Genomic DNA, 26,394 nt, shown 5'->3' with positions numbered 1-26,394 from the left:
TACAAAACCTACTGCCTGTCACTAACAAGTACATTTTCTTCCAAATGTGCATACATCTTGTCCCTCAGTATCTTGTCTAAGAGCTCCCCCACCACAGATGTCAGATTCGTCAGCCTGTAATTTCCTAGACAATTTCCACAGACTCTTGGCCACCACCAATTCATGGCTTCTGGTCGACTCCCAGCCTCAGCACAGACATGACGAGGAGTCATCTCGACCTGGCATAGCAGCCTCCTGTGGTGACCTCTCGGCCTGGTAGGGTGCCCCCCCCCCCTCCCCCAGTGTGGCATGGCTTACTTCTGGCAGTATGTGCTGGCCTGACATTGCCTCAGCATGGTCTCCTGATCTCAAGGCGATTTCAGAGTGGTCTCCCCAATCATGATCCTCCAGTTGAAGCCCTGCATGGTCTGGAGCCTCGGCCCAGTGCAGGCTGGACGCTAGGTGCCAGCGTGGTCTGGTATAGGACTTTTATTTCTGCAATGCCATACTTCTTATTTCTCTATTTTCTGAGATCTTGTAATTGAAGGAGCTGTAGCTAAGATGGTGCTGTAAGTGGCAATGTATAAACTTTTCACTGTATTCATTTAAGTACATGTGACAATAAAACTAATTTAGTTCAATTCAATTCAAATGTGAGGAATTGTGCAAGGCAGCTCTGGGCTGGCACTGCTTGTTCAGGCTTTTAAAGACGCCTTTGATGAACTGAATACAGTTGTTTCTGGGATATCTGTTGAATGGCCAATTCATCTGGGAACAGTGTGTGGTAAATTTGGACTGTTATAGGTTATGAGTGACACCATTGGGATGTGGTAAGTAAATGATGGTAAGATACAGCAAAACAACTTGCTAGATGTCATGGCAAAAAATGCTGCAAAAACGTCAAATGAACACCAAAACACCAAAACGCCAAAGATTCATTCTACCATCTTTCCTGATTTACTTCTAATTCCGGAAATTCTATTGGAAATCTGCCCAAATACATTGCCAGGCTCTATCTGATTGTCCAATACAGAGGAGGCTCCACACTGTCAACACCCAGCATCAGTCAGCATCATTGCTACTTTTAGCTTGTGAGCTGTTAAAATATTTTCTACAACATTATTGTAAATTAGAGAAGAATAATCCGATATATACTGCTGTTAGTTTGTGTTTAGAGGAAATGTTGGGTTGAACATTCTTTTGATTCTTAAAGACAAACTTAAGTTGACCTATCTGCTTCAGAAAGAACTGAGACAGGTTGGGAAGGAAAGATGATTTCCGTGGTTTGGTTTCTGTGTCACAATGCTTTTAGCAGTAACTTATTTTAAGGTGTGAAGTTTTGTTTGCTTGGGGTAAGATGAAGATTACAATGTTTTTTGTAGAATGAGCAAGATATGGCTGCTCCTGATTCTGAATTCTCCTTGTTGCTCTAATCCACAAGTAAAGAGCAAGTCTCCAGCTGTCTTTTAAAAACTGACTCACTGTGAAGATTGTGATTTGTTTTTAACATCTGCCTTCATCTTTCCAGTTGTTTATCAATTTAAACAATGGTACTGTGACTAACAGCTAAATTGAAGCAAGAGCTTGACAGTCATTGCCTGAACTGTCTTTGTGATGATTCAGTTCCTTCATGTTGTCGGACTCAAAAACATACCCAGGTCTATCCACGTGATCTGATAACAGCTTCAACAAAAAGGTGCTCACAGTAAGTAAAGATGTTAATACCCAGACTAACTTTCACCAGTGCAAAGAAGCTCGTTTAATTTAAAAATGTCTTTTAATGACTGGAGTCCTGTGGCCAGTGGAGTGCCACAAGGATTGGTACTGGTTCCAATACCTTTTGTCATTTACGTAAATAATTTGGATGTGAGCATAAGAGGTACAGTTAGTAAGTTTGCAGATGACACCAAAATTGGAGGTGTAGTGGACAGCAAAGAAGGTTACCTCAGATTACAACGGGATCTTGATTAAATAGGCCAATGGGCTGAGGAGTGGCAGATGGAGTTTAATTTAGATAAATACGAGGTGCTGCATTTCGGAAAAGCAAATCTTAGCAGGACGTATACACTTAATGGTAAGGTCCTAGGGAATGTTGCTGAACAAAGAGACCTTGGAGTGCAGATTCATAGCTCCTTGAAAGTACAGTCACAGGTAGACAGGATAGTGAAGAAGGCGTTTGGTATGCTTTCCTTTATTGGTCAGAGTATTGAGTACAGGAGTTGGGGGATCATGTTGCAGTTGTACAGGGCATTGGTTCAGTCACTGTTGGAATATTGCGTGCAATTCTGGTCTCCTTCCTATTGGAAGGATGTTGTAAAACTTGAAAGGGTTCAGAAAAGATTTACAAGGATGTTGCCAGGGTTGGAGGATTTGAGCTATTGAGAGATTTGAGCTATAGGCTGGTGCTGTTTTCCCTGGAGGCTGAGGGGTGACCTTAAAATTATGAGGGGTATGGATAGGGTAAATAGACAAAGTATTTTCCCTGAGAAGAGGGAGTCCAGAACCAGAGCGCAAAGGTTTAGGGTGAGAGGGGAAAGATATAAAAGGAACCGAAGGGGAAACTTGTTCACGCAGAGGGTAGTATCTGAATGACTTGAGGTTTAGCATAGAAAGTGGGAGACTGACCAGAAGTACATCGGAATATTCAAAAGCAACAGTTAAAAAAGGCACAGCTGAGGGCTTCAGCAGCAGATGAGTTGAGGCAGGGGCAGACTCAGGACTACAAAGTGGTTAACGCAAACCAGCCAGTTAATGTCCTTCTGGGAATTGTCAGTGAGATGAACTGTGATATCTGAGCCATTTGTATATCATATCCTATCAATCAATTCACCGAGAGAGAACGAAAAAGGGATAGTCCCAGAAAGCCCGCAGAATCATAGAATCATTGAATCCCTACATTGTGGAAGCAAGCCATTTGGCCCATCAAGTCCACCCCCACCCCTACCCTATCCTTATAATTTACTGACACCCATCGTCCACCTAGTCTGCATATCTCTGGACATGATTTGGAGATGCCGGTGTTGGACTGGGGTGTACAAGGTTAAAAATCACACAACACCAGGTTAAGGTCCAACAGGTTTAATTGGAAGCACTAGCTTTCAGAGCACTGCTCCTCATCAGGTTGTTGATGAACCACTTGTTGAAGGAGCAGTGCTCCAAAACCCAGACTCTGACTGCACCGCAAAAATAGGCATCTGTAAAATAATCTCTGGAACCTGATGCATCTCACCAAGTTGTATGTGGAGTCAACAGCACAGGGAGGGGTATAGATTAGATTACTTACAGTGTGGAAACAGGCCCTTCGGCCCAACAAGTCCACACCGCCCCGCCGAAGCGCAACCCACCCATACCCCTACATCTACCCCTTACCTAACACTACAGGCAATTTAGCATGGCCAATTCACCTGACCTGCACATCTTTGGACTGTGGGAGGAAACCGGAGCACCCGGAGGAAACCCACGCAGACACGGGGAGAATGTGCAAACTCCACACAGTCAGTTGCCTGAGGCGGGAATTGAACCCAGGTCTCTGGCGCTGTGAGGCAGCAGTGCTAACCACTGTGCCACCGTGCCGCCCAATGCATTACGTAACACACTTTAGTACAACAGCTAACAAGAGCACCATGATGCTATTGGCATGGCACCAGTAACTCATTACTTGCTCATCACTGCAATAATTTGGAATGCAATACATTGTACAGTAAAATGCAAAGCTGAGGTTCAGGTTTAGTATTTACAGGTTAGTATTCCGATGCTGTGAGTGAATAACCTTCTTACATACCAGGAAACTATTGTTGTCATGAATTGAACAAAACAATGTAATATCTTGTTTATGTTCAGCTCCTGTAACAATACAATTATACAAATTCAGTGATCTCAAATATAACTAAAATTCTTTCAAAATTTGGCTGCCTTTGTAAGGTCCAATACCAGCATTAATTATCACGGAGTAGAAAACAGGCGCACACGGTAATCAAATTAAAAACATTTCGATCAGCTGATCAAACCCAACACTTCACAAATGTATCAACAAAACAAAAAAAAAGTTTTCTAAAAGACCAAACATTTCTTGTGGCTTTTTTGGAACTGTTGATTGAAAGTCAAAACAGCACTTATGTTCCTTCTTATAGTTTGCAATCCAAGTAAATATTAACAGATAATAATCACGTAAATTAGGAGTTTAAACCTCCTCTTAGACTACTGCAAATCAAAAGTTTGCTCTGTCATTGGTGTTTCATGCATTTCAGAACACTTTAAAAAGCAATCATGACTGAGCCTGGAAGTGTCAACATTCAGATCAAACCTTAATGATGGGGGGAAAGAAACCATGAGAGTAATAGCCAAGTGGTATGGGCATAGATTTGGACAGGAAACAGCAATCATTGAAAAATTTACTGAGGAAAAGTCAGCAAGACATATTCCAAAATGTCAAGTTCCATGATGGATACAAGAAGTATTATTGTCTCCCTGGGCTGTACTGTTTTCTTTGGAACAATCAGAGTACTTCATATTGGCATCATACTGTTTGAATTGCCATTTGTATTTTTAACTTAAACCCTCAGGTAAAGCAGCAATCTCCAAACATCAGAAAATTGCAACTGGTGAACTGGAATCAGGGTCAAAACCCTTCTGATCTTCTTATGTGACTAATAAGGCTTCTCACTGAGTATTTGATGGATGAATAAGTGAACACACTCTTACCTTGGCACACAGTGCCATTCTCCACAGACTCGTAGCCAGCTTTACACATGCAGCGGCCAATTGGGACCATCCACTCGCCGTCTCCATTACAGTACAATTTGATGGGCACATCCACTTCCTCAGCATTCGGAATACAGGTCCCACGGGCCACTACCAGGGATGTGCTTTCTGCTCCCGATAGGGTCTTCTGGAAAATTGCCCCATTTTTGATCACCAGTGGGCACATTCGGTAGAAGACCCTGACTGCAATCAGGGACATGCATCCTCCATAATCCTGAAACGCCAAGTAAAAGCCATTCTTTGACACTGGTCCAAAACTACGGACCTCCGTGTTGATTTTCATCACCCTCCCTCCCAGATCCACCTGGGAAAAACTTTCATCTGCTGCAATCGTATCAACTTTTATCCAGGGATTTTCCATCCAGTATGGAGTTATCTTGGTTGCTGAATCTGTATTAGATTCATAATAATAGAGATTGAATGTCTCTTTACAAGAGCCAGGAACATTGGGAATGCTGCTACAATCCCGTACAGAAAACTTCATTTCCACATGAATACGCTTAGCCCCTTTTCGCTTGATATATTTGGTGCGCAACCAATTGTTCTGACTGGCTTCAAACACATTGCAGACTTGGTACGTCCTTATTGTGTTCATAGACTCATCGTATCCACTGACTTCCTCCCACTGTAACAGAAAGGGTAAATGAGTGAGAATCACCGACACTGGTAACAGTAGTGCAATGTAATCCAATGATTATTTCACAACAAAAGACTCTTGTGTTGATCAGACTGCAGCCACACAATTGTGAAATGTTTTTCATGCAGTTTGTTCTCTTGGGATAGCAACCTCCTTTACCAAATGAGCCCAGTTACAAAGTGATGAGATTTTCCCATTGTTAACTGTGTTGAAGTGATCATGTTCAGCTGTCTCAGCAGAGCTTTCAACACGTTGTTATACACTGAAGCAGGAGCATTATGTCAAGTTGTGGGTCACGCGCAATGGGATGTGGAGGACATTGTAAAACCCCATTCCCCGCTTCTCTTCTACCACTGCCAAGGTCCCTGGAAAGGGAGCATGCAACGTTGACTGCCTTAAAGATTCTGCAACCAGGGGACATTTCAACTGCTCGAATACATTATAAAACATATGGCAATAAGACAAAGGAGCAGAATTGGACCATTCATGCCATCAGGTTTGCTCTGCCATTTGATTATGGATGATATATTTCTCAATTCTGTTCTTCTACTTTCTTCTGTAATCTTTGATTCCATTATTAATCAAGAATAAATCTATCTCTGCCTGGGCAATGAATTCGACAGATCCCCCATCCACCAGCTGAAGAAATACCTCCTCTTCTCAGTTCTAAAAGGTTGTCCTTTCAATCTGAGGCTGTGTCCTCACCTCCTAGTCTCTCCTACTAGTGGAAACATCTTATCCATGCCCACTCTATACATGCCTCTCAGTATTGTGGAAATTTCAATGAGATGATCCACTCATCCTTCAAAACTGCATCGACTAAAGATCCAAAGTCTGTGTAAAGGATATTGGTTAGGCCACTGTTGGAATATTGCATGCAATTCTGGTCTCCTTCCTATTGGAAAGATGTTGTGAAACTTGAAAGGGTTCAGAAAAGATTTACAAGGATGTTGCCAGGGTTGGAGGATTTGAGCTATAGGGAGAGGCTGAACAGGCTTGGGGCTGTTTTCCCTGGAGCGTCGGAGGCTGAGGGGTGACCTTATAGAGGTTTACAAAATTATGAGGGGCATGGATAGGATAAATAGACAAAGTCTTTTCCTGGGGTGGGGGAGTCCAGAACTAGAGGGCATAGGTTTAGGATGAGAGGGGCAAGATAAAAAAGAGACCTAAGGGGCAACGCTTTCACGCAGAGGGTGGTACGTGTATGGAATGAGCTGCCAGAGGAAGTGGTGGAGGCTGGCACAATTGCAACATTTAAGAGGCATTTGGATGGGTATATGAATAGGAAGGATTTGGAGGGATATGGGCCGGATGCTGGCAGGTGGGACTAGATTGTGTTGGGATATCTGGTCAGCATGGACGGGTTGGACCAAAGGGTCTGTTTCCATGCTGTACATCTCTATGACTCTATATGACAAGCCCTTTACTCCCAAGATCATTTTGTGAAGTTCCTCTGGAGCCATTCCAAAGCAGAACATTCTTCCCTAGATATGGGGCTCACAATATTCTAAATGCAGTCTGACCAGAACCTTATACAGCCTCAGCAGTACATTCCTGCACTTGTATTCTAACCCTCTCAAAATAAGTGCTAACATTACATTTGCTTTCCTAACTGCCAACTGAATGTGCAACTAATTTTTCGAGAATCCCGAATTAGGACTTGCAACTCCCTTTGTGCTTTAGGTTTGCAAAGCCTTTCCCCATAACCTTATAATTTCCCACATTGTATTCCATATGTTCCTTTTCCCAAGTCCTTCTGCAGCCCCCTTGCTTCTTCAGCACTATCTTCACCTCCAGCTAACTTTGTATCAACTGCAAAATTAACAATAATGCCCTTAGTTACTTTGTTCAGATTGTTAATGTATAGCGCGTATAGTTGCGATCCGAACATTGACCCCTGCAGAGCAACACTAGTCCTGAAAATCCTGAAAAGGATTATTTACCCATGCATACCAATACTTTGCTCTTATCTTATTTAGTGGCCTCTTATGCTGCATTTTGTCAAAGACCTTTTGAAAATCCAAGTAGTTTGCTATACTGACTCTCCCTTTGTTTAATTTGCTCATTACCCCCTCAAAGAATTGTAATAGATTTGTCAGGCTTGATCTCCCTTTGATGAAGCCATGCTGACTCAGCTCCATTTTACAATGCATTTCCAAGTATTCTGCAATGGGTGTCTCTGAAAATAAGAGCATGTTCCTAAATAAATTTTTGGTCCAGTTCTTCCTGTCCATCTAATTTGTAACAACCATCATGAGCAAGAAGAATGATGTAAAGAGCAAAATAACCAATTATGATCGCTGACTCAGCAAAGAGTTTAGCATTTGTAATGACAGTTTATAAAGATTTCATTGATTAAACTCCAATGGAAAGGGAAAATAATATTTTCAAGGATACTGCTAAAGATCATAAACATTTTAATGAAACTTTAGTCGGATAAGGCAAGGGACAAATGCAGCATCGTCACACATACAGAGTTGTTGAGTTGAAAGTACAGTGTGTGTATATTACTCTTTCTGCCCGTAAAGGACAAGGACCTGTATTTTAACATACGTAGCTTCCAGTATACACAAATGTGCCATACTGCAGGTCAGACTGACAATCTTGAATTAGTCAGCAGCTCCACACATTCAGGAATATCCAACAAATATCCATACCTATCATCTTGATGTCAATAGTGGGAAAACTGATGGAAGTAATAATATGTGATAAGTTTATACGAGACAGTCAACATGGCTTTGTCAAGGGCAGGTCACGTCTGACAAATTGAATTAGTTTTTGATGAGTGTTCACAGGCAGTGGATGAGAGTAGTGCTGTGGATGTTGTGATTTGGACTTTCAGAAAGTATTTGATAAGGTGCCACATAGCAGGTTGGTTAGGAAATTACAAACATTTGGGATTGATGGGTCCTTGGCAGCATGCATGACAAGCTGGTTGAAAGATAGGAAACAGAGGGTAAGTGTAGATAGGTACTTCTCAGACTGGAGATGATTTGAAAGTGGTGCTTCCTGGGCTTCTGTGTTGGGACCATTGCCTTTTCTATCATTGCTATCACTTTCTATGATTGCTGTCATTGCATAATAGGGAATAGGTGACCATCGCATGCAAGCATAAGGCGAGGCAAGTAGTGCAGGAGTCCCCCCAGGTCCATCCTAATAGCCAACTGGTACTTTGTGTTCTTGAGACGGTGATAATGCCTCAGGGAATTGCAGCCAAAGCAAAACCCTCAGCACATTAGGTCCTTCAGCTGTACAGAACTGAGAGATAAAAGATGGTTAGGACTGTAGTGATAGGGGAACAGAGAGGCACTTCTGCAGCTGCTCTAGTGACAATGGGATAGTGTAATGCTTCCCTGTGCAAGGGTCCTTCAGGTTATTGAGTGGCTGTAGGGAATTTGGTTGGCGGGGCGGGAGAAAGCGGGGCGGGGGAGGGAGTGGAGCGGTGGAGGAGGGAACTAGTTCACGTTAGTCATGATACGCTGTTGTTCCAATGACATAAGTAGGAAGAGGAATTAAGTCCTGAAGTATGAATTTAGAAAGTTAGCAGCCAGATTGAAATTACTACCTTTGACAAGTGGTAGGGAGGCTAGGAATTGGCAGATTTAGCAGTTCAATACTTGGCTGAAGGAGTGGAGTAGGACGGAGTGCTTTAGATTTCTGAATAACTGAGACCGTTTCTGGGAAGGTGGACCTATTCAAGAAGAATGGTCTTCACCCAAACAATGATGGGACCAATATTCTTATGGGTGATTTTGCTCGTACAGTTGTGTGGATTTTAAACTACTTTGGCGGGGGGGGGGGTGGGAGAGGTGGGGGGGGGGGTGGGAACCTAAGGGAGTTTCTGAGTTAGATTAGATTCCCTACAGTATGGAAACAAGCCTTTCTGCCACACCGACCTTCCAAAGAGAAACCCACCAGAACCATTTCCCTTTGACTAATGCACATAACAGTCTCTTTTCCTCACTGACCATGTGGTCCCTGCCTTTATTCTTTTCCTCCTTTTTAAAGTCCCATTGGTTTAATTAGGTAAATGTGAGGTGCTGCATTTTGGAAAGGCAAATCTGGGCAGGACTTTTCTGCATAATGTTAATTTCCTGGGGAGTGTTGCTGAACACAGAGATCTTGGAATGCAGGTTCATAGTTCCTTGAAAGTGGACTCTCAGGTAGCTAGGGTAGTGATGAAGGTGTTTAGTATGCTTTCCTTTACTGGACAGAGAATTGAGGGTAGGAGTTGGGAGGTCATGTTGTGGTTGTACAGGACATTGTTTAAGGCACATTTAGAATATTGCGTGCAATTCCGCTGTTCCTCTTACAGGAAGAAGGTTATGAAACTTGAAAGGGTTCAGAAAAGATTTACAAGGATGTTGCCAGGGTTGAAGGGTTTGAATTATAGGGAGAGGCTGAATAGGCTGGGGGTGTTTTACCTGGAGCATCAGAGGCTGAGGGGTGACCACAAAGAAGTTTACAAAGTCATGAGGGGCATGGATAGGGTAAATAGACAAGGTATTTTCTCTGGGATGGGAGAGTCCAGAACTGGAGGACATAGATTTAGGGTGAGGGGGAAAGATTTAAAAGGAACCAAAAGGGAAACCTTTTCTTGCAAAGGGTGGTGCATGTATGAAATGAGCTGCCAGAGGAAGTGGTGAAGACTGGTACAATTGCAACATTTAAAAGGCATCTGGATGGGTATCTGAATGGGAAGGGTTGAAAGGGATATGGTCCAAGTGCTGGCAAATGGGGCTAGATTAATTTAGGATATCTGGTTGGCATGGACAGGTTGCCATGAAGGGTCTGTTTCTGTGCTATACATCTCTATGACTCTATGAATGGAATTGGGTGATTTTCTGGTTGGCAATCAGCGGCTAGTGGTGTGCCTCAGGATCAGTGGGGAATGTAATTGTTTACAATTTACATCGATGATTTCAAGTTTGGGACCAAGTACAGTGTGTCCAAGTTTGCTGATGACACTAAAATGAGGGGTAGAGCAAAGTGTGCAGAGGTCACTGAAAGTCTGTAGAGCAATATAGTTGGGTTATGTGAGTGGACAAGAGTTTGGCAGATGGAGTACAATGTTGGTAAATGTGAGGTTATCCAGTCTGGTATGAAAAACAACAAAATGAACTATTATTTATATGGTGAAAAATTACAGTATGCTGCTTTGCATAGGGACCTGAGTATCCTTGTACATGAATCATAAAAAGTTGCTTTGCAGATGCAGCAGGTAAATAAGAAGGCAAATGTAATATTGTCCCTCGTTGCTCGAGGGATGGAGTTTAAAAAGGGGGAAGCTATGCTGCAGCTGTAGAGAATGCTGGTGAGGCCACACCTGAAGTTGTGGTGTTTTTACTTGAGAAAGGATGTATGGGCATTTGAAGTGTGCCGAAGAAGTTCAGTAGGTTGATTTCGGAGTTGAGAGGGTAGGCTTATGAGAACAGATGGAGCAGACTGGGACAATACTCTTTGGAATTTAGAAGAATGAGGGGGAATCTTATAGAAACATATAAATTTATGAAGTGAAAATATAAGGTAGAAACCGGGAGGTTGTTGCATGGCAGGTGAAACTACAACTAGAGGGCGTAGCCTCAAAATAATAGGTAGCAGATTTAGGACTGAGTTGAGGAAGACCTTCTTCACATAAATGATTGTGAATTTGTGGAATTCTCTACCCAGTGAAACGGTTGAGGCTACCTCATTGAATGTTTTTAAGGCAAAGATACATTGATTTTTGAATAATAAAGGAAATGAGGGCTACGGTGAGTGGGCAGGTGAGTGGAGCTGAGTGCATGAAAAGATCAGCTATGTTCGTATTGAATGGTGGAGCAGGCTCAAAAGGCCAGATGGCCTACTCCTGCACCTATTATTAATGTTATGTTATGTTTAGTATGCTAGTCTCCTGCACATATCCTCACTGCCCACCCAACCAAATCACGTACTGACACTTTGTTGGTAATGCTAGGCTTAGAAAGTTTTGGAGCATAAAGAGATGAGGACCTCACAGTGACAGCTCTGCAGCTGACCAAAGAACAGTCATTCTAGGTTACTGGCACTGGGAAGACGATCAAAGTTCAGGAACTGCACAGCCCCAGGCAGAAAAGGATCCCGTTGTGTCAGCAATCAGTGACTTTATGCACACAAACAGGGAGGAATATGAGCAGCAGACACGTATGTGTGTGAGGCAATGAGCATCATTGTTCAGCACATCTGCATATTAATGAGGTGAGCTGGGCCATTAGCAAGGTGTTTAACAAGCAATAACTCCCCTTAATTAGCAACTTGTCACTGTCTGGCGAGAAATTGGACTCGCTGCTTGCCAAACAACATAAAACATGGAGCAAGATGCTCCCGAAGTTGACTTGGGCTAATTCTCATCCAATTCTGTCAGAAATCTCACTACAGCCCACATTACTCAGATTCTGCCCTATGTTTGTTTTCCCTTCTGTTCAGATCCTTCTCCATTGCTCTATACTGCACTCCTTTCCCGCCTCAGGCGACTGACTGTGTGGAGTTTGCACGTTCTCCCCGTGTCTGCGTGGGTTTCCTCCGGGTGCTCCGGTTTCCTCCCACAGTCCAAAGATGTGCAGGTCAGGTGAATTGGCCATCCTAAAAATTGCCCGTAGTGTAGGTAAGGGGTAGATGTAGGGGTATGGGTGGGTTGCGCTTCGGCGGGTCGGTGTGGACTTATTGGGCCGAAGGGCCTGTTTCCACACTGTAAGTAATCTAATCTAATCTAAGTAATCTAATCTAATCTAATGTAATCTAATCCTTTGAGGTGCAGTCAACAGCTGCCCCCCACCCCCCCCCTCAGAAATCTTCATAGAACATAGAACATAGAACATAGAACATTACAGCACAGAACAGGCCCTTCGGCCCACGATGTTGTGCCAAACTTCTAACCTAGATTAAGCACCCATCCATGTACCTATCCAAATGCCGCTTAAAGGTCGCCAATGATTCTGACTCTACCACTCCCACGGGCAGCGCATTCCATGCCCCCACCACTCTCTGGGTAAAGAACCCACCCCTGACATCTCCCCTATATCTTCCACCCTTCACCTTAAATTTATGTCCCCTTGTAACACTCTATTGTACCCGGGGAAAAAGTTTCTGACTGTCTACTCTATCTATTCCTCTGATTATCTTATAAACCTCTATCAAGTCACCCCTCATCCTTCGCCGTTCCAACGAGAAAAGGCCGAGAACTCTCAACCTATCCTCGTACGACCTACTCTCCATTCCAGGCAACATCCTGGTAAATCTTCTCTGCACCCTCTCCAAAGCTTCCACATCTTTCCTAAAGTGAGGCGACCAGAACTGCACACAGTACTCCAACTGTGGCCTAACCAAAGTCCTGTACAGCTGCAACATCACTTCACGACTCTTGAATTCAATCCCTCTGCTAATGAACGATAATACTCCATAGGCCTTCTTACAAACTCTATCCACCTGAGTGGCAACCTTCAAAGATCTATGTACATCGACCCCAAGATCCCTCTGTTCCTCCACCTGACTAAGAACCCTACCATTAACCCTGTATTCCGCATTCTTATTTGTTCTTCCAAAATGGACAACCTCATACTTGGCAGGGTTGAACTCCATCTGCCACTCCTCAGCCCAGCTCTGCATCATATCTAAGTCCCTCTGCAGCAGACAACAGCCCTCCTCACTGTCCACAACTCCACCTATCTTCGTATCATCTGCAAATTTACTGACCCACCCTTCGACTCCCTCATCTAAGTCATTAATAAAAATTACAAACAGCAGAGGACCCAGAACTGATCCCTGCGGAACTCCACTTGTAACTGGGCTCCAGGCTGAATATTTACCATCTACCACCACTCTCTGCCTTCGACCGGTTAGCCAGTTTTCTATCCAATTGGCCAAATTTCCCTCTATCCCATGCCTCCTGACTTTCCGCATAAGCCTACCATGGGGAACCTTATCAAATGCCTTACGAAAATCCATGTACACTACATCCACTGCTCTACCCTCATCCACATGCTTGGTCACCTCCTCGAAGAATTCAATAAGACTTGTAAGGCAAGACCTACCCTTCACAAATCCGTGCTGGCTGTCCCTAATCAAGCAGTGTCTTTCCAGATACTCGTAAATCCTATCCCTCAGTACCCTTTCCATTACTTTGCCTACCACAGAAGTAAGACTAACTGGCCTGTAATTCCCGGGGTTATCCCTATTCCCTTTTTTGAACAGGGGCACAACATTTGCTACTCTCCAGTCCCCTGGTACCACCCCCGTTGCCAGTGAAGACGAGAAGATCATTGCCAACGGTACTGCAATTTCCTCTCTTGCTTCCCACATAATCCTAGGATATATCCCGTCAGGCCCGGGGGACTTGTCTATCCTCAAGTTGTTCAAAATGTCCAACACATCTTCCTTCCTAACAGGTATCTCTTCTAGCTTAACAGTCCATTTCACACTCTCCTCTTCAACAATACGGTCCCTCTCGTTCGTAAATACTGAAGAGAAGTACTTGTTCAAGACCTCTCCTATCTCTTCCGACTCAATACACAGTCTCCCACTACTGTCCTTGATCGGACCTACCCTCGTTCTCGTCATTCTCAGGTTTCTCACATACGCATAAAATGCCTTGGGGTTATCCTTGATCCTATCCACCAAGGATTTTTCATGCCCTCTCTTAGCTCTCCTAATCCCTTTCTTCAGGTCCCTTCTGGCTATCCTGTATCCCTCCACTGCTCTGTCTGAACCCTGTTTCCTCAACCTTATGTAAGCCTCCTTCTTCCTCTTTACTAGACATTCAACCTCCCTCGTCAACCAAGGCTCCCTCACACGACCATTTCTTTCCTGCCTGATAGGTACATACATATCATGGACACGTCGTATCTGCTCTTTGAAAAAGTTCCACATTTCCACCACATCCTTCCCTGACAGCCTATGCTCCCAACGTATGCTCCTCAAATCCTGTCTTACAGCATCGTAATTTCCCTTCCCCCAATTGTAAAATCTACCTTGTTGTGCGCACCTATCTCTCTCCATAACCAAGGTGAAAGTCACAGAATTGTGGTCACCATCACCAAAATGTTCACCCACTAACAAGCCCATCACTTGTCCCGGTTCATTACCGAGTACCAAATCCAATATGGCCTCCCCTCTGGTTGGACAATCTACATACTGAGTTAGAAAAGCTTCCTGGACACACTGCACAAACACCGCCCCATCCAATCTACTTGATCTAAAGAGCTTCCAATCAATATTTGGGAAGTTGAAGTCGCCCATGACTACGACCCTGTGGCTTCTGCACCTTTCCAAAATCTGTTTCCCAATCTGTTTCTCCACATCTCTGCTGCTATTGGGGGGGCCTATAGTAAACACCCAACAAGGTGACTGCACCTTTCCTATTTCTGACTTCAGCCCATACTACCTCCAGAGGCAGATCCCCCTCAAACTTCCTTTCTGCAGCCGTTATACCATTTCTAATTAGCAATGCCACCCCCCTCCTTTTTTACCACCCTCCCTAATCTTACTGAAACATCTGTAACCAGGAACCTCCAACAGCCATTCCTGTCCCTCTTCTATCCACGTTTCCGTGATGGCCACAACATCGTAGTTCCAGGTACCGATCCATGCCTTAAGTTCACCCACCTTATTTCTGATACTCCTTCAAAACTGAGTAGCTGTTAGAGTGTTCACTAACCTCAAAGACACCTGCACCTTCTGTTTCATCCTACCCTTTCTGGATGGGCATTAATATTCTAAATTACTAAATTACTATCCGAAAAGAGAGATCCTATAAAGTGGCCAAGAGCAGTGGGAAATCAGAAGATTGGGAAGGCTACAAAAACAAACAGAGGATAACAAAGAGAGTAATAAGAAAGGAGAGGATCAAATATGAAGGTAGGCTAGCCAGTAATATTAGAAATGATAGTAAAAGTTTCTTTCAATACATAAGAAACAAACGACAGACAAAAGTAGAGATTGGGCCACTTCAAACTGATGCTGGAAGCCTAGTGATGGGAGATAAGGAAATAGCAGGAGAACTTAACAAGTACTTTGCGTCAGTTTTCACAGTGGAAGACATGAGTAATATCCCAACAATTAAAGGGAGTCGGGGGCTGAGTCGAGTATGGTTGTCATTACAAAAGAGATAGTGCTAGAAAAGCTAAAAAGTCTTAAAATTGATAAATCTCCTGGCCCCGATGGGATACATCCTAGAGTTCTGAGAGAGGTGGCTGAGGAAATCGCGGAGGCATTGGTTGAGATATTTCAAGAGTCACTGGAGTCACGGAAAGTCCCAGATGATTGCAAGATCGCTGTTGTAACCCCCTGTTCAAGAAAGGATCAAGACAAAAGATGGAAAATTATAGGCCAATTAGCCTAACCTCGGTTGTTGGTAAAATTCTAGAATCCATCATTAAGGATGAGGTTTCTAAATTCCTAGAAGAGCAGAGTCTGATTAGAACAAGTCAACATGGATTTAGTAAGGGGGGGTCATGCCTGACAAACCTGTTGGTATTCTTTGAAGAGGTGACAAGTAGGTTAGACCAGGGAAAACCCAGTGGATGTGGTCTACCTAGACTTCCAAAAGGCCTTTGATAAGGTGCCGCACGGGAGGCTGCTGAGCAAGGTGAGGGTCCATGGTGTTCGATGTGAGCTACTGGGATGGATTGAGGATTGGCTTTCTGACAGAAGGCAGAGAGTTGGGATAAAATTTTCTTTTTCGGAATAGCAGCCGGTGACGAGCGGTGTCCCATAGGGTTCAGTGTTGGGGCCGCAGCTGTTCACGTTATATATTAATGATCTGGATGAAGGGACTGGGGAAATTCTAGCAAAGTTTGCAGATGATATGAAGTTAGGTGGACAGGCAGGTAGTACTGAGGAAGTGGGGAGGCTGCAGAAGGATCTAGACAGTTTGGGAGAGTGGTCCAGGAAATGGCTGATGGAATTCAACGTGAACAAATGCGAGGTCTTGCACTTTGGCAAAAAGAATAAAAGCACAGACTACTTTCTAAACGGTGAGAAAATTCGTAAAGCCAAAGTACAAAGGGATCTGGGAGTGCTAGTCGAGGATTCTCTGAAGTTCAACATGCAGGTTGAGTCTGTGATTAAGAAAGCGAATGCGATGTTGTCATTTATCTCAAGAGGGTTGGAATATAAAAGCAGCGATGTGCTACTGAGACTTTATAAAGCTCTGGTTAGGCCCCATTTGGAGTACTGCATCCAGTTTTGGTCCCCACACCTCAGGAAGGACATACTGGCACTGGAACGTGTCCAGCGGAGGTTCACATGGATGATCCCTGGAATGGTAGGTCTAACATATGAGGAACGGCTGAGGATCCTGGGATTGTATTCATTGGAGTTTAGAAGATTAAGGGGAGACTTAATAGAGACGTACAAGATAATACATGGCTTAGAAAGGGTGGACGCTAGGAAATTGTTTCCGTTAGGTGAGGAGACTAGGACCCATGGACACAGCCTTAGAATTAGAGGGGGTAAATTCAGAACAGAAATGCGGAGACATTTCTTCAGCCAGAGAGTGGTGGGCCTGTGGAATTCATTGCTGCAGAGTGCAGTGGAGGCCGGGACGCTAAATGTCTTCAAGGCAGAGATTGATAAATTCTTGATGTCACAAGGAATTAAGGGCTACGGGGAGAATGCGGGTCAGTGGAGTTGAAGTGCCCATCAGCCATGATTGAATGGCAGAGTGGACTCGATGGGCCGAATGGCCTTACTTCCACTCCTATGTCTTATGGTCTTATGGTCTTAAATTCTTACTGCTTCTGGAATGACTAACTCCTGGAACATATGATACAGGAAACTCATTCTCCCTGATGCAGAGATTTCAGCTTTCTCTCAAGCATGGAAGTCCTGAATTCAAGCAGCTGATATTTCCTGCACAAAAGGCCCTCAGACCAAATAAAGTATCCTGAGGTACCCACATGGTGCAGAAACTGGACTTGGAGCAAAGACTAAACAGAATTTACATGGAAGTCAGCCATAATGTGACAAGTTCAAGGAGCTACATTTTAAATAAACTACACATCAGAAGACTATTTGGCCTATATACTGGTGTCAGCTCTGTAAAAAATAGTTGTCCAGTTCTGTTCTCTTTTCCCATCTACCACAAACATTTCCTCAAATAGGTATTGATTTCCATTTAGACTTTTCTATTAAGTTTGAAAGAAGTAAGAATGGGAGGTCATTCAGCCCCATGTAGCTTTTACACCATTAAATAGGATCATAGTTGATCCGACACTTCTCACATCCACATTCCCCAAACCCTCGATTCCCTTCTTAATCAACATGGTTATCTGCTTTTACAATCCTTTGAGATGATAATATCCGACAATGTGTGAAAAAAGAACTCTTCATTGACCCGCTGCTTCTTTAAGCAATTTTCTTCATAATTTGTCTGTACGCTTGAGGAGTCATGTCTTAAATTTCTGTCAATCATTAAAAGCCATCAACAGGATGTGTCCCATGACTGGCAGGTAGTTGACAAGCAGCTGGGGAGAAATCATCTTCATGAAACAAAGCTTCCCAGATAACTCTACCTGTATATTTTCGTATTTGTGTATGATTGATACATTTACATTAAAAAAAGTATGACCTTAGTTACTGACTCTCTCGCCTCCTGAAACAGTTTCTCCTTATTTATTCTAAGTTCTTAGCAATTTTGAACACCTCTACTAAATCACCCCTTAACTTCTGTGCTCCACGGAGATCAATACCAGCTTCATCTGTGTGACGACAAAGTGTAAATCCCTGTGCAAATTTAAACCAGACCCACAGAGAAGCTTTCCTCCTGCTGTAAACTGTTAAATTTTGAGAGGCAAAGAACTATCCCAGAAGTCACTACTTAAAGTAAAAAATAACAATTTTATCATTTAAGTCCAACAGAGAACATTAAAACAACAGCTATTTATAACTCCTTTCTCTTCAAACTATCCTTTACCTCCCACTCGACACTACTGGTCTGATAAAAAGCCCCAATTAAGATTTACAAAAACAAATTCAACTTTCAAAACCAGCCCGCTGTTGAACCTTCTCTTTGTATCTTTATCTGTTGATTTTCTTCTGTCATCTTCAGTATTCTGCTTCACATGTACCCTTCAAAAAGCTCATTCCTGATGAAGGGCTTACGCCCAAAACGTCAATTCTCCTGCTCCTTAGATGCTGCCTGACCTGGTGTGCTTTTCTAGCACCACACTCTCAACACTATTCATCTAGCAGTCTATACTTGTTCGTGCTTCATAGTTTTCCTCCTAACCAATGAAAATGACTGGTTTTAAACCCCCCAAAATTGGATCATTTAATTGGCTTTTATGTTATCATAAACATTATATTACAAATTCGATTGGATTTTGGTATTTTGGGGCATTATTTAAGTGATTTGGCTGAATTTGAATTTGTTTTTGGTCCATAGAAACACAACTCCAGCTATTTGTTTCGACATTTTTACCTTGTTCAGGACACTCTGTTTTCAGTCAGTCCTTGCTAGCTTTTCAACTCTCTTAAAGGTATAGTAAATGCCTACACCTTTGTAACAGCTGAATCTCCAAAGAATTGAAGTCCTTCACCATTGAAGCACACTTAGAAACAGGAACTATTAAACCATAAGACATAGGAGCAGAAATTTAGCCATTCAACCCCATTCCACCATTCAATGATGGCTGATAAGGTTCTTAACCCCATTCTCCCATTTTCTCCCTGAAGAAGGGCTCATGCCCGAAACGTCGATTCTCCTGCTCCTTGGATGCTGCCTGACCTGCTGCGCTTTTCCAGCAACACATTTTCAGCTCTGATCTCCAGCATCTGCAGTCCTCACTTTCTCCTTTTCTCCAAGTAAGCCTTGATAATAAAATGGGAGCAGGAGCAGGCTACTCAGTTCTTCAAGCTTGCTTTGCCATTCAACATGGCTGATCCAATGACATCCTTGCTTTTTCCCTATACCTGTTGACGCCTTTAAAAATCTAAAAAAATTGTCCATCTCTTTCAAATATATTCAGTGACTTGGCCTCTGTAACCATCTGTGAATTCCACAGGTTCACTAGCGTTTGTGGGAAGGAATTTTTCCTCTCAGTCCAAAATGGTCTGCACTATTTCCTGACACTGGTTATTAACTGCCTTAACCAAGGAAGACATCCTTCCTGCATGTTGTCTGGCATATTAGAAGTCTACTAATTTAATTGAGTATTTTGACAAGGTCACTAAACATATTGATGAGGGTAGTGAGGTTGATGTGATTTACACAGACTTCAGGCATTGACAAGGTCCCACTCGGAAGGCTGGTCCAAAAGGTAAGAGCCATGGGGTCCAAGGTAAGTTGTACAAACCGGATCCAAAGTCCAAACGTGTGGCACTGGAAAAGCACAGCAGGTCAGGTGGCAAGTGGATCCAAAAATTAGTTTGCAAATAGGGGGAAAAGACTAATGGTGGCAGGATTGGAATTTGTATTTGAAAGTCTGTGACGAATGGTGTACCACAGGGACTTTTGCTTTTTGTTTTGCACATTAAAGATTTGGCTTAATGACTTAAAGTATAAGGAGAGTGGAAGGTATAATTAGTACGTTTGCAGATGACGAAAACTGGTGGTATTGTTGACAGTGAAAAGATAGTGTCAAGCTATTGTCTGATATTGATCAGCTGGGCAAAGCAAGGCAGAGGGAAATTAATCCTGATAAATGTGAGATGTTGTATTTTGGGAGGGTTAATAAGGGATGGATTTACACAATGAAGGGTAGGTCACTAGAGAGTACTGACAAACAAAGGGATCTTAATGTACAAGCCCATAGATCCCTAAAGGTAGCACAGGTAGACAGGGTGGTGAAAAAGGCATACAGGATTCTTGCCTTCATTTGCCAGGTGCAGAATATAGGAGCATGGAAATCATGTTATAACTTTGGAGGGCATTAGTTAGGCTACAAATGGAATACAATGTGCCACACTATTTGCCACACTATCAGATGAATATTACTGTACTTGGAAAGGGTGTAGAAGTTTATGAATAAATGAGTTTCTGAGGAATCTGTATCATTAAGACTGTCATGTACTCAACTAACTTGTGAACATAACCTTTGCCTCAACTGCCCTTACAGAGTCTTCCCCAACCTGGCTATAACCATTCGATACTGCAGTGTGCCAGTTGGGTGATGACTGTCTCCAGGGCCCTTGGATGGATTATGGCTGCTAGCAAACATGTATCGAGGGCAGAAGTGATGGAGTGGAAAAGTGAGAGGTTTTATATATCAAATACAAGCTCATGTATGTTCAACTGCACAGAGTGCCACACATCTGTGGGCTTGATATGTGTTTGTGGTTGAACAAGACATATATTCATTTGTCCCAATCTGCAAAGTTAGCTACCTTTCTTTTAACATATCATTTGCCTGTTAACGCATGTTCAATCTGTGTTAATATTAAGTTGTATTGAAGTAAAAATTGCAAAGCGAAACCTTGTTGTTGCTAAATCTTTCATTTGGGAGCTGTTCAATAAGTTTGGTTATTTTGGTTTGCCCCCATCGGAACTGTTTGCAGGCTATTGATGTTTCCCAAACTCATGCTTCTCTCCCTGCCAGCAAATTCCCTCCCAGTATCTCTTCCACCTTTCAGCTACTTGTATTTCACAGATCCTTAACATACTCCAACACTCCCCTAGATTCTCTCTCTCCCCCGCACCTATAGGACACCTAGTGCTTTGACTCAGTCATTGCAGAGTCTTCCTCAGCCCCAGCTATGTGCTCTAAGAAAGAACCACTCACTGTTGTCCATTCCAGACTCTAAGCCTCTTTCTTTACTTGTGACATCAGCTCCTGCTTCTAGACACTCCCCTACATGAGGAGAGCATGCTAACTCAGTGGTCAGTACTGCTGCCTCACAGCGCCAGGGATCCAAGTTCGATTCCAGCCTCGGGAATCCAAGTCTGTGTGGAGTTTGCATATTCTTCCCATGTCTGTGTGGATTTCCTCCAGGTGCTCCAGTTTTCTCCCATGGTCCAAAGATGTGCAGGTTAGGTGGATTGATCATGCTAAATTTCCCATAGTGTTCAGGGATATGTAGGTTAGGTGCATTAGTAGGGGAAATATAAAGTAATAGGAAGGGAGAATGGGTTTGGGTGGGATACTCTTCAGAGGGTCGGTGTGGACTTGTTGGGCCAAATGGCCTGTTTCACAACTGTATGGATTCTATGTTCTATTTTATGTGTTAAAGGGAATGCCACTCCTCCGCTCTGAGAGCTCCCTGCTTTTACTGGACTCTCAGAATCTGAGGCCTTCTTACTGGTCTCAAAGATCATAAGATTCATTCTTTCGTAATGGTTCTCTGAGGCTGTGGGACCAGTAGCTTGATACTGATTCATCTCTTTACCCTTTTCTTTTTTCCGGCATTGTTAATCATCTCAGCCCTCAACCTGCAAGCTTGTCTCAAATAACCTCACTTCAGCACAAAATTCCCCAATAAAACGTCCATGCCAACAATTTAATGTCATGCAATAACCCCCCCCACTTCTGCTCTAAATTACCTGGACACAACATTCTTGGTACAATTAACATTTGTTCTTCCTTCCTTTCCCTTCAAGCCTGCACCACCATTCAGTATGATCATGGCTGATCATGCAATCTCAGTATCCCACTTCCTATCCCTTGATCCCTTTACCTACAAGAGCCACATCCAGCTTCTTTTTGAATATATCGAACAAACTGACCCCAACAGCTGTGGTAGAGAATTTCATAGGCTCACAACTCTCTGAGTGAGGAAACTCTTTGTCATCTTAGTCCTGAATGGTTTACCCCTTATTTTTAGACTGTTACCCCTAGTCCTAGACTTACACAACATCAGGAACATTCTTCCCACATCTAGCCTGTCCGATCCCATCAGGATTTTCAAAGTTTCTCTGCGATCCTCATCTTAATTTTCTAAATTCCAGTCGATCCAATCTTTCTTCATATGTCAGTCCTGCCATGAACCTTCACTGGACTCCCTCAGTAGCAAGAATGTCCTTCCTCAGACTAGGAGACCAAAACTGCATACAATACTCAAGGTATGGCCTCACTAAGGCCCTGAATAACTGCAGCAAGACATCACTCTTCTGATACTCAAATCCACTCGCTATGGAGGCCAGGATGCCATTAGCTTTCCTCACCACCTGCTGCACCTGCATACCAACCTTCAGTGACTGTTGCATTACGACACCTAGGTCTCATTGCACCTCACCTTTTCCTAAACTGCCACCATTCAGATCATAATCTGCCTTATGTTTTTGCAACCAAAGTGGATAACCTCACATTACATTGCATTTGCCAAATATTTGCCCACTCAGCCAGGCCATCCAAGTCACCCTGCCACCTCTTAGCATCTTCTTCACAGCACATACTGCTACTCAGCTTAGTGCCATCACCAAATTTGGAGACATTGCATTTAATTCCTTCATTCATAGCATTAATATATATTGCGAACAGCTGTCCAAGGAGTCCCAGCACTGAGCTCTGCAGCACCACATTCCTCACTGCCTGCCACTCCGAAAACATCTGTCTGTTCCACCTCTCTGCTTCCTGGCCACCCACCAGTTGCCTATCCATGTTACCTCCAATACCATAAGCTTCAATTTTGATGAGTAATGTCGTATGTGCGACCTTGTCAAAAACCTTCTGAAACATCTACTGATTCACCCTTGTCCACACTACTAGTCTCATTCTCAAAAAATCCAGAAGGGACTGGGATACCATAGCAATTACCGAAACATGGCTCAGGGATGGACAGGACTGGCAGCTTAATGTTCCAGGATACAAATGCTACAGGAAGGACGGAAAAGGGTGACAAGAGAGGAGGGGGAGTGGCATTTTTGATAAGGGTCGGCATTACAGCTGTATTGAGGGAGGATATTCTCAGAAATACATCCAGGGAAGTTATTTGGATTGAACTGAGAAATAAGAAAGGGATGATCACCTTAAAGGGATTGAATTATAGATCCCCTAACTGTCAGTGAGAAATTGAGAAACAAATTTGTAAGGAAATCTCAGTTATCTGTAAGAATAATAGAGTGGTTATGGTACAGGATTTTAACTTTCCAAACATAGACTGGGATTGCCATGGTGTTAAGAGTTTAGATGGAGAGGAATTTGGGCAGGTGACTGAGGTATAGGTAGGGGAGCACTTTGGGGCCAGCGACCATAGTTCTATTAATTTTAAAATAGTGATGGAAAAGGATAGATCAGATCTAAAAGTTGAAGTTCTAAATTAGAGGAAGGCCAATTTTGACAGTATTAGACAAGAACTTTCAAAAGCTGATTGTGGACAGATGTTCACAGGTAAAGGGACGGCTGGAAAATGGGAAGCCTTCAGAAATGAGATAACGAGTGTCCTGAGAAAGTATATTCCTGTCAGGGTGAAAGGAAAGGCTAGTAGGTATAAGAAATGCTGGATGACTAAAGAAATTGAGAGTTTGGTTAAGAAAAAGAAGGAAGCATATGTCAGATATAGACAGGATAGATCGAGTGAATCCTTAGAAGAGTATAAAGGCAGTAGGAGTATACTTAAGGGAGAAATCAGGAGGGCAAAAACGGGACATGAGATAGCTTTGGCAAACAGAGTAAAGGAGAATCCATAGGGTTTTTACAAATATATTAAGGACAAAAGGATAACTAGGGAGAGAATGAGGCCCCTCAAAGATCAGCAAGGCGACCTTTGTGTGAAGCTGCAGGAGATAGGGGAGATACTAAACAAGTATTTTGCATCAGTGTTTACTGGGGAGAAGGACGTGGAAGATACAGAATGTAGGGAAATAGATAGTGACATCTTGAAAAATGTCCATATTACAGAGGAGCAAGTGTTGGATGTCTTGAAATGCACAAAAGTGGATAAATCCCCAGGACCTGATCAGGTGTACCTGAGAACTCTGTGGGAAGCAGGGCCTCTTGCTGAGATATTTGTATTATCGATAGTCACAGGTGAGGTGCCAGAAGACTGGAGTTTGGCAAACGTGGTGCCACTGTTTAAGAAAGATGGTAACGACAAGCCAGAGATCTATAGACCAGTGAGCCTGACATCGGTGGTGGGCAAGTTGTTGGGAGGGCATCCTGAGGAACACGATTAGATTAGATTACTTACTTATAGTGTGGAAACAGGCCCTTTGGCCCAACAAGTCCACACCAACCCGCCGAAGCGCAACCCACCCAGACCCATTCCCCTACAATTATCCCTTCACCTAACACTACGGGCAATTCAGCATGGCCAATTCACCTAAACTGCACATTTTTGGACTGTGGGAGGAAACCGGAGCACCTGGAGGAAACCCATGCAGACACAGGGAGAATGTGCAAAACTCCACACAGTGACTCCTGCCTGAGGCAGGAATTGAACCCAGGTCTCTGGCGCTGTGAGGCAGCAATACTAACTACTGTGCCACCATGCTGCCCATAAATGTACATGTATTTGGAAAGGCAAGGACTGATTAGGGATAGTCAACATGGCTTTGTCCGTGGGAAATCATGTCTCACAAATTTAAGCTTTTTGAAGAAGTAACAAAGAGGATTGATGAGGGCAGAGCGGTAGATGTGATCTATATGGACTTCAGTAAAGCATTTGACAAGGTTCCCCATGAGAGACTGGTTAGCAAGGTTAGATCTCACGGAATACAGAACTGGCCCAAAGGCAGAAGACAGAGGGTGGTGATGGAGGGTTGTTTTTCAGACTGGAGGCCTGTGATCGGTGGAGTACCACAGGATCGACTACTTTTCATTATTTATATTAATGATTTGGATGTGAGCATAAGTGGTATAGATAGTAAGTTTGTAGATAACACCAAAATTGGAGATATAGTGGACAGTGAAGAAAGTTACCTCAGATTATAAAGGGATCTTGACCAGATGGGCCAATGGGCTGAGAAGTGGCAGATGGAGCTTAATTTAGATAAATGTGAGGTGCTGCATTTTGGGAAAGCAAATCTTAGCAGGATTTATACACTCAATGGTAAAGTCCTAATGGTGTTGCTGAACAAAGAGACCTTGGAGTGCAAGTTCTTAGCTCCTTGAAAGTGGATTCACAGGTAGATAGGATAGTGAAGAAGACATTTGGTATGCTTCCCTTTATTGGTCAAAGTATTGAGTACAGGAGTTGGGAGGTAATGTTGTGGCTGCACAGGACTTTGGTTAGGCCACTGTTGGAATATTGCATGTAATTCTGGTCTCCTTCCTATCGGAAAAATGTTGTGAAACTTGAAAGGGTTCAGAAAAGATTTACAAGGATGTTGCAAGGGTTGGAAGATTCGAGCCAAAGGGCGAGATTGAATAGGTTGCTGCTTTTTTCCCTGGAGTGTCGGAGGCTGAGGGGTGACCTTATAAAGGTTTATAAAATCATGACGGGCATGGATAGGATAAATAGACAAAGTCATTTCCCTGGGGTGGGTGAGTCCAGAACTAGAGGGCATAGGTTTAGGGTGAGAGGGGAAAGATATAAAAGAGGCTTAAGGGGCAACTTTTTCATGCAGAGGGTGGTATGTGTATGGAATGAACTGCCAGAGGAAGTGGTGGAGGCTAATATAATTACAACTTTAAAAGGCAATTGATGGGTATGTGAATTGGAAGGGTTTGGAGGGATATGGACCAGGTGCTGGCAGGTGAGACTATATTGGGTTGGGATATCTAGTCGGCATGGACAAGTTTGATCAAAGGGTCTGTTTCCATGCTGTACATCTCTGTGACTCTATGACTCTATTTGTCAAGCATGATTTCTCTTTAGTCAATCCAAGCTGATTTGAAGTCATCCTGCCACTACTTTCAAAATGCTCAGTTATTTCATCCTTAATAAATTACTCCAGCATTTTCCCCACCCTCAATGTCAGGCTAACTCACCTATAATTCCCAGTTTTCTCTTTCCCTCCTTTTTTTAAAAAGTGGACTTAGATTAGCTACCCTCCAGCCCATTGGAACTCTTCCAGCATCTATAGAATGTTCGCGAATGATCACCAACGTATCCGCTATTTCTAGGGCCACTTCCTTGAGCACTCTAGGATGCAGAGAAATAAGCCCTGTGGACTTATCTGGTTTTAA

The 26,394-nt window shown here is 43.2% G+C and overlaps 1 protein-coding gene across 3 annotated transcripts in view; it reads right to left on the bottom strand.

Moving 5' to 3' along the window:
* The window catches only part of LOC140487179 (ephrin type-B receptor 2), a 718,490-nt gene that overhangs the window by 313,320 nt on the left and 378,776 nt on the right, over positions 1-26,394 (bottom strand). For all 3 annotated transcript variants that reach the window (XM_072586828.1, XM_072586830.1, XM_072586829.1), the window contains one exon: positions 4,681-5,365. In XM_072586828.1, the coding sequence (XP_072442929.1) occupies positions 4,681-5,365 (685 nt within the window). The remainder of the gene's footprint in view (positions 1-4,680; positions 5,366-26,394) is intronic.

This window comes from Chiloscyllium punctatum, chromosome 16 (genome assembly GCF_047496795.1).
Source record: "Chiloscyllium punctatum isolate Juve2018m chromosome 16, sChiPun1.3, whole genome shotgun sequence".
Lineage (NCBI taxonomy): Eukaryota > Metazoa > Chordata > Chondrichthyes > Orectolobiformes > Hemiscylliidae > Chiloscyllium > Chiloscyllium punctatum.
The sequence above is the reverse complement of the archived record's forward strand: the minus strand, read 5'-3'. Positions and strand labels throughout refer to the sequence as shown.